The sequence below is a fragment of the Pteropus alecto genome, unplaced genomic scaffold, assembly GCF_000325575.1.
Source record: "Pteropus alecto unplaced genomic scaffold, ASM32557v1 scaffold301, whole genome shotgun sequence".
NCBI lineage: Eukaryota > Metazoa > Chordata > Mammalia > Chiroptera > Pteropodidae > Pteropus > Pteropus alecto.
This window is the reverse complement of record NW_006431043.1, coordinates 1,734,276-1,744,037: the sequence shown is the minus strand read 5'-3', so window position 1 is coordinate 1,744,037 and position 9,762 is coordinate 1,734,276. Positions and strand designations below refer to the sequence as shown.

At 32.1% G+C, this 9,762-nt stretch overlaps 1 protein-coding gene across 2 annotated transcripts in view; it reads right to left on the bottom strand.

Annotated features, from left to right (window-relative positions):
- The window catches only part of IL1RAPL1 (interleukin 1 receptor accessory protein like 1), a 1,242,120-nt gene that overhangs the window by 511,735 nt on the left and 720,623 nt on the right, over positions 1-9,762 (bottom strand). For both annotated transcript variants that reach the window (XM_006905511.3, XM_015595605.2), the window contains 2 exons: positions 6,609-6,795; positions 2,863-3,016 (listed from right to left, as the gene is read on the bottom strand). In XM_006905511.3, the coding sequence (XP_006905573.1) occupies positions 2,863-3,016; positions 6,609-6,795 (341 nt within the window). The remainder of the gene's footprint in view (positions 1-2,862; positions 3,017-6,608; positions 6,796-9,762) is intronic.

Sequence of the window (9,762 nt, the reverse complement as noted above, 5' to 3'; positions counted from 1 at the left end):
AGTACAAACTTCAGTGTGGCTGAGGCTTAGAGAAGAATGGAGAAGCTGGAGATGATGCTAAAACATCTCAAATGTTTAAATTAAAAAAAAATGTTGAAAGTATACCAAAAGTGCTGAGCAAGTTTATTTCTTTCACTGTGATCTGTTTTCCTGTACCAGTACTTCACTAAGTAGACACATTCCCTTTTTTCCTATTTATTTATTTACTATTATTATTATCAAGAATTATCGGGGTGACATTGATCAACAAAATCCAATAAATTTCAAGTGTATGATTTAACAGTATGTCGTATATATTGCATTACGTGTTCACCACCCACACATATTTTTAATAAGCGGAGGCTCCCCCATAAAAGCTCACACTATTGCCTGCACATTTAACTACTTTATCCAGAAATGTCCTTTCTCTTTATATATAGGGTTCTTTCTTATTTATTTTAAAGAAACATTTTAACACATTTCAAAATATTTATTTATTATCAGCTACAGCAGAGCCACTAAAATTAAATGATATTGTGCTTTGTATAATATTTACATTAAATACAGTATGATAATGATGTGCAGAAAACCAAGACACAAACCAGTGATTCATTATCATCCAGAGAACTGCCCAACTTTGTTGCTTTACCGAGGGATATAATTTGGGTTCTGAGAATTATTCTTTAATTTGGCCATAGACAAAGTGAATGTACTATAGTGTCACACCATTTAAAGAAATGTTACACGTAAATATATCTTGTCAATTGACAATATCTAAGATGCATTTTAATACATACTATTTTTAATTCTAGAGCATGCAGCTCTCCCACTCACTCAAAATTTCATATATGGTCAAACTTTGGTTTATTACTTTTTTACCCAAATCAGTGACACAGGTAAGGCTTTTTAAGTTAGAGGCATTCACAATAATCACTTGAGTGAAAATTTTTACTAACTTCCTATTGGATATCAAGAAAGAATTATTCCTCCTTTTCATATGGGAAAAAAAAGATACTTTTGGAGGAATTATGTTAGAAAAATATAGTAGCCCTGAGTAGCATTTAGGAGAAAACAATTCTATGATTGGTTATACAAAGTAGCCTCATTTAAGTTCTTTTACCATTTGGTACCCAGTCTCCAGTCTCCACATCATTGTTTCCCAATCTCCTTACTCAATAGTAGTTTAGTATTCTAGGATTTCTAGAAAGGGGAAAGATGTGCTTACCAAGGATTAGTTCTATACTCCAAAGAATAAAGACTTAAAGTATATTCTATTTTCTTTTCAGAATAGGTATTTTTTTTCATTATATATTTTTAAATTCATTGTCTCAATATCTACTCCTTGGAAAAACTACTTCAGTATAGATTGAGAAAAAAATAATAATAAAGTCAATACCTATTGTAAAGAAAACCCATGTACAGACAGTTATATTTTTCACTGTTCTATTAAACAGATAGGGAGGTAAAGTGATGAAGTGTTCATTTTAATTTTCTATACAGAGACCTATTACACATAGCAAAACTGAAAACCAAACTAAAGTAAATTGTACACATGCATACCATAGGTACATAATAGAAGACTGAATGTCTGTTTCCTATTCAAGTGTGTTATATACTCAAGTGTCAGTTATTTACTGGGTCTGGTATTTATTGAAGACATTACTGGAGAGTACCTTATTTATTTAATGAAAATTTCTTTTGATCAGAATAATTACTATTTACCAAATAAATTTCATGAAATCAGATTTAGTTTTTAAGTCAAAATACATCATAATTCAAGATTTAAAAGAAAAGATGATTATTGTAAGATGAAGGTGACTATCACAACAACAACACACTTTTTATACACAGGAAAGCTATCTTATATGAATCAATGAACAAGTAAAAATCTGTTTAAAGTATTTGATACCCTTTTTATACTTTTTAATATATGTTTTATAAATGCGATTGTACAAAAATGTCACCAAGAAGAATCTCTCTCAATAAGGTGAGAAATATTTTTAACTTCCTAATACTGCTCTTGTTTCTCCCCCTTATTTCCTTGGAAGCACTTTTAGAGAAGTACACTATAAATTTAAAAAGGGTATGAGCACAATATTTCACATGACATAAAAATAACAAAAATGATGCACATTTGGATATAATTCTGTATTTTGCAAAATCATTTCATACATATTACCTTACCTCATTTGATCCTTGCAAAAACCCTATGAAGTAAGCAAGGCAAATATTGTCATCATCTTTTGACATGAAGAAACTAACATTCTGAAGGTTATGGTGATTCAAACAAGGTCATGTGACTAGTAAGTTGCAGATTCATTGATTATACACAGTGTTATGAATCTTGTTCTCATGCCCTTTTACCTTATCAACCAGATATGGGAAAAGCTCCATGAACTGCATCTCACATAATTATTCAATTATTGCACCTGAAATTATGTTATTTTCAAGTTCATGAGAACACATATATCAGATTTATAGAATGATAAATGAATAAAAAAATAATTTTTCTAATTTGGAGCAAGACAGGAAGACGGAGTTCATGTATTCCATTTTAACCCTCCAGAAAATGTTTCTGAAAATGATACCAGTAAAAATAAAGGCATAATTTTCTGAAATTGTAAACTCATTATTTTGAATACTTTTAAAAGCTAACATTTCTATAATTCTCTAAGCATATTTTCTTAAACCTTGCAAATGCATTTAAGCATAAGATTACTTAAAAGCAAAGAGGAATACATTTCACCTATAGGAATCCACTTAGCATTTGGTTAAGTATGTCTTTCATTGCATAGATTTGAAAAAATCAACATGCAGTACAAAAACTAAACTTAAAATGGTAGTTTCATTACTTGCAAATGAAATATTGAAGACTGTGCTTACCCGTAACAGTTAATTCAGTAGTTCTTCTCACAACAAAGCCTCCATATTTTAATTCACATGTGTAATTTCCAATGTCATCTTCTCTGACTTCTCTTATAAGCAGGGTATCTCTTTTGAATACAATACTTGGCCTCCATGTTTTTGTCCTACATTCCTACACGAAGAATATAAAACTTTTGTAGTGTATATAGTATTTATGTATTTTTATATGTAATATATAGTATTTATATTTATATATTATTTATATAGAACTGGAAAATATTCAAAATAACTAAACTAAAAGCTTCTTAAGTTATATTTTGAAGGGCTAAATAGTTTGGAATTACTGCTAAAGACTTTCATGCCTTTTCCACATCTTTGGAAAATCAGGTACCTCAATTTAAAGAGTATTTTAAGCAAAAATTACTTTGTTAACTTCTCAGATTATTGTCTCTAAATCAGATATGTAAAATTTATTATATATAAGAAAAGGAATATTTGTTAAGATCATTCTTGGTATCAGTTTTTAGAAGCAAATACTCCACATTTGATGATTATGAAATTAAACATCTTGATACTAGAACATAAAAAACTAAATGAATACACAGGAAGCAGAAAAAGTAATTCTATAGAGGATGATGCTTATATTTTAATATTTTAAATATTTTAATGTTTCATTTAGAAATAGTTCAATCTCTTTATAGCAAGTGCATTCTATAATCCATAAAAGAAATGGCTAATATTTAAATGAAAGATTCTATCATTCCATAAATATCTATTTTCATTGTGGATGAGTGTACCGAATTATGGTCTCTGAATTAAGCTTTGGATTATAATGACGTTAGCACAGGAGATTTCTGTTTTTGCCCAAACAGAAGTCTATTTCTTCTAGCCAGATTTTTTTTCATGTTCAACTAGCATTATTACAGAGAAGATAGTGGTAAATATAATAAAATATAGCATAAATCATCTCTTTAATCTTTTGAAATTCCTCTCTCTAAGATCATTGATAGTGATCTCTTTGTTAACAAACTCCATTGGTCTTTTCTAAATTCTTATTCACTTTGACCTTGTTTTAATATTTCGGTCTGTTTATCACTCCTATATTCTTGAAACTTCCTGGGCTTCTTTTTTATTTTATTTTACTTCATTAAATCTATTGGGGTGACATTGATTAATAAAATTATATAGATTTCAAGTGTACAATTCAATAATATGTTGTATGTATATTGCATTGTACATTCACTACCCAAAGTCAAATACCCTTCTGTCACCATATAATTGACCCCCTTTACGGTCATCTACCTCTCTCATTCTTCCTTTCCCTCTGTATGGAGGTTCCTCAAAAACAAATAATAGCCAGACTTTAAATCAATGGAATGAGGATAAAATAGCTATAAACCCTTTGACACTATTCAGAGGTAATATTATTTCTAAAAAAAGTGTAATCGCCAAATCAAATTGTTACAGGCCATTATTTTGGATATGTGGTTCAAAGTCTTTGTATAATTGAGGGACAATTATTCAATTATTTCAGACCAAAATATATATATTTTACATTTTCATTATTAGTTGCAGGAACTGTGATAATCACATAAATTGCACAGTGAATGTATGAAATATATATTTCCTTGACAATGGAAAAATAATCTGAATTGTCACAAGACATTTAAATTCTACATATACTGCATCTCCACCCATCACTCCATGAGTTATTGTCTTTATAGCTTAAGGACTCAGTGATTGGGGTGATGTTGGAAACATGACCAAAGGATTAATGTGAGGCCAGCCATTTAAAAAATTGAGTGAGAGTGTGTGTGTGTGTGTGTGTGTGTGTGTATGTTTGTGTGCGTGCACACACGTTTGTGTGTGTGTTTGTGTGTGTGTGTTTGTGTGCGTGCACACACATGTATAGTTTCTAAGGTTTCAGCAAATTCTGAGATACTGTTTGAGAAAAGAAAAGGCACATGATGCTTAAGATTAACTTATTAGCAAACAACAAAGAAGTCGCATATCTGGAAGCTGAATGTACACGTATGAGTACTAGAAAAATGTTCATGGATAACTTGGGTCAAACTTCAAAAATACTTTTCCCCTTTGAAGCAATCATCAGGACTTGTTCAGAATCTGTGTGTGGAAAGCAGGCAAACCACACAGAATCAGAATAAGAAATACACAACTTAAAAAGAGAAAAAATAAAACTATCTACACTGGAACAGAAATTGGTAGGGCTAATATTTGAAGGCTGTTTAACATTTTCTAAGAGAAATTCAAAGGAAAAGTAGAAAATATTTCAACAGTTCCCCTACTGTTCTGAATCCTCCATGCTTATTATCAAAAATCAAACTTAAGTCTTACTCAGAGAAGGGCATAGCTAATTTTGGGAAAATCCTTTAAAAATTGTTCAAGATTTATGGAATATTACTGAGTCAGAAAAAAAAAAAGATGAAATTTGGCCATCTGCAACAACACAGATGGACCTTGAGGGTATTGTGCTGAGTGGAGTATGTTAGACAGAGAAAGAAAATGCCACATGATTTCACTTACATGCGGAATCTAAAGAAGAAAATAAACAAATAAAACAGAAACAAACTCATAGATACAGAGAACATTTTGATGGCTGCCAGATGGGGTTGAAGGGGTAAAAAAGAGGAAAGGATTAAGAAGCACAAACTGGTAGTTGCAAAATAGTCATGGGGATGTAAAGTACAGCATAAGGAATATAGTCGATAATATTGTAATAACTATGTATGGTGTCAGATGGGTACTAGATTTATTGGGGTGATTACTTCATAAATTATATAAATATCGAATCACTATGTTATACATCTGAAACTATTATATGCCAACTGTAATTTAAAAATTAAAAAACATTTTAAAAAATTATTCAAGATTTGTCTCGTTTCATTTCTAACAAGTTTTTAATTCATGAGCAATCAATCACAAGGACTCACAGTTTGTATACTGACAGTGAATCTAGAAATTAAGAGGTTCAGCTTCCTAAATTCTTACTTCCAGTAAGCTGGACAAAGCACATTTTACACTAGAAATCTTTAAATCGAAGATAAAATATTCCAAATGTTCATGGCATATATATTGTATTTTCTTGAGTATGCTCAGTAATGAAAATATCTTTTATGATATAAATAAGCTGAAGAGTATGTTAAAATCTTGAAAATCAGTGAAAGCTAATGACATGATAGAAAGCGTATATTAGATTATTCTGCTTAAGTTTAAAGTTTCTTTTGGTTTTTGAAGTAAAGTTAATCTAATGCTATTTTTATAATGTTATAAATTTTTATCTGATGTTATTTTTTTAAACATGTATGTTTTTACATGGAAAGAATTAGAATATGCACAAAGATACTTCCATTAAACAGAACATTTAAATAAAACTAATGTAACATTTTATCACATAAGCAAATCAATCCTTTCTCTCCTTGTTTAGGAATATTTTGAACTGCTTACTTGAAGAGCTCTGAAATGAATTTTAGTTTTAATTCCTGAAATTATCCTTGCAGATTATAACAAACTTGAAAGCATTTTAGGTATAAACTAGATGTAAATATAAACACAATACAAATATTAACTAGCATTTGTCAATGCCACCGGTTTGAAAACTCAAAATAACCAGCACAACCTGCTGCAGTACTTAGGAAGGCAGAGCTGAACTGTATCACACTCCTTACAATTTTTTATCCAACTTGTCCAAGAATAAGATACACATTAATCTATGCATATGCAATAAAATCATTCACAGTCCATACCTTATACCATAGGATTTCAGGTTCTCTGGTTGGTAATAAAAAATCTTCTATGTCACGGCAGGAAATTTCCTTGCTTTTGCTAAGTTCAGCTTTATCAAAGTACTTCATCTTGGAATTGTAGCAGAGTCCAGTGTCATTTTCACCAACAGTCAGTGAGATGGATACTTTCATACAGTAAGTGGAGTTTCTGAAAAGAAGCAGAATAAATATGGTAGCCTGGTATGAACACAAAGCAAGACAGCAGTGTGTTTACTTTATGAGAGGAGAGAGAAGAGGAAAGGCGAGGGGAGTGGAAAAGTGGGGAGGAAGGGAAGGAAAAAGGGAGAGGTGAGGGAGAGAAGGGAGGGGCAGGGAGGGGGAGACCGAGAGAGAGCTAGCAAAAACTCTATTGATTAATTGATGTTATGGCATCATGGCTTATTCCACAGGGCTCTCTCTTGTGACCCAGCTAAACAATGCTTGATTCTGTGAAACCATTTATATATTTTTCATTTGCTGGAAAAATATTTTTTTGTATTATATATGGGTTTAATGTAAAAAGATGCTCAACAGAGATTTTTGCATCTAGAAAAATAAAAGGAATAAAGGAAAATTTAGGTCATGGAAAATGTGAAGCCTGGGTTTATGCTAAAATTGGCAAACTCAACAGAGAAGTAGAAAAATATAAGCGACCTATTAAACATTATAGAAAGACCAGATTAAGGCTGCTCAATTCTTATAGCACTGGTTGTCTTGATAAGCAGAAAGGTTTTCAATGAGTCTGGGTAGAAAACAGTCTTGTATAAAACCACTACAGAGTCACTATCTTTACAGACCCATATCCATTTGGGTTGGAACCTGAAGTACAGGTAGTTAGACAGGAGAAACATTCTAATGTATTATGTAAGGGCAACCCTATCCTGATAGACTCTACAGAATCATTTCATTAAATACTGTCTCATTTTACTCCTTGCTGGTTCCTAAATCAGGTTTATAACTTGGAATACACAAGAAAAAAAATTATGTTTAGAGATCTCTTGAAAGTATTAGGACCAAAGGAAGTTTTCTAATAAATTGCACCATTTCCATTTGCTATTTATATCTCTGGACATTCAATGAACACTAATAATATGTCAGGCACAGTGCCAGGCAGTGAGAATAGAAGAATAAAACATCAGATTTAAGATTTTATAGAGACTTTCTTATTTGGTAAACAACCAATGGCTTATTTGCATACTTGGCCATCGAAGTCCTGCCTTTGAGTTTCATTGCCTTATTATCTCAGTCATGTGCAACTGAGCCCTCAACCTGTGGGATCCGATGTTAACTCTAGGTATATGGTGTCAGAATTGAACTGAATTGTGAGACATCCACTGGTGTTGCAGAATTGCTTTGGTGTGGGAAAAATTCCACACATTTGGTATGAGAAGTATTGAGAGTAGAGAAAAAGAGTTTTCCTTTACAGTCAAGTATTCATCTTTATATTGGGTAACAAAGAAAATTTTCACAAAATTAGAATTTAGAATTACTGAATGTAGATTTTTCTAGCTTTGTATAATATGGAGTCTACAAGTAGCTCTAAAATATTTAATAGGTGAAACCATTAACCATTAAACGAAGTCAATTAGTAGCTTGAAAAAAGTCCTGAGAAAATGTATTCAGGGAATTTGCTAGAATGATAAGACATATCCAACGATAAAGCAAATCCTGCTCTGTGGGGTCAAACTCTGCAGAACGGCACCTGTAATCATGGCCATTCCTCACTGCCCTCAGCCCTGCACCATCCAGGAGAAGTGATATACAAGTAAATAGCTGAAATTCAATGTGATAAATCTTACAATGAGCTATGTACTACCACGGTAGTGCCAAAGAAAGAAACAAAAAGACTTCATAAATTGTGATACCTGGTTAAGAATTTGGCAATTTTCAGAAAGGTTATTTCAGAGTCTAGAATGCACAGAGGCTTGTAGGCATAAAACAACTTGGCATGTTTGAGGGATTTGGCATGGCTGGAGTATAAAGTAGCTCTAAAGGAACAGCTGGAACTGAGACTGAAGAGGTGTGCACGAGCCAGAGTGAAAGTCAGTTAAGCCAGTGTGAAGACTTTGGACTTTCTGTTGGAAAATGATGAAATTTGGAATTTGAAAAGATTTTTCTGATTGTAGTGAGAAAAATGGATCGGATTGGGAGGAGGACTAAGTGCAGTGAGACAAATTAGAAAACAACTGCATTCATTTGGGGAAAAAAATGGCAGCTCCAACACAGGCAAAGCCATTGAGATAGAAAGGAGGGATCATGTTCGAGATATATTTAAGATATAGAATCAATGTGAGTGAAGGAGCAAAGGAAAGAGAAAGGCATACAAAATGATGAAGAATTTTTCTAAGATGAATACATGAAAGGTAAAATCAATCTTTCAGCATGGAAAATGCTGAAAAAGAAACGACGTCGAGAGAAAAGAAAGTGCATTCTTTTAGCTTGAGCTTCATGCCCAAGTTGAAAAAAATCCTCTTTGGGTTTGCCAGCAATATTGCTCATGTATTATTTATTAGTTTTACTCCAGTACAGACTAGAGCATGTGCTTCTCAAGCTCATTTTAAGATAATTTTTTTCAGAAGAAAAATAATTATCTAAGTTAAGGTATTTCTTAGGACACACTCCAAATGTGTCTTAAGAAAATATTCAGGTTTTGGAATAATATTGATATCTGTACAACACATTCGAATTCTTAAAGAACAGACTTTTTTCTAAGAAATAAATCAGTGAATTTTAATTTTGAATCTTCCACATTAATCTTTTAAATTCATAAGGCTTAGGTTTGCTTTTGCCTCACACTACTGATTAAGATTGTTTGTGGGTTTTACCACACCTCCTTATATCCAATACCATATATATATATATAATTTTTATCCAGAGTTAAGAGCAAGATCATCCAAGTCCAACTGCACAGGTTGAGATTCCAGCTCAATCACTCATTCCTGATGAAATTAAGGCAAGTTACTTGGCTCCTTAGGCTTCCATTTCCTCATTTGTACACAGAGAAAATAAAACTAAAGACCCCATAGGTGGTTGTGGGAATCAAATGTGTTAGAACACATAGGGTCTGAACACCGCCAGTCTTCCGGTAAGCATGCAGTAGGTGTTACTTAGAGCTTATTATCAGTATTGTTTTCCA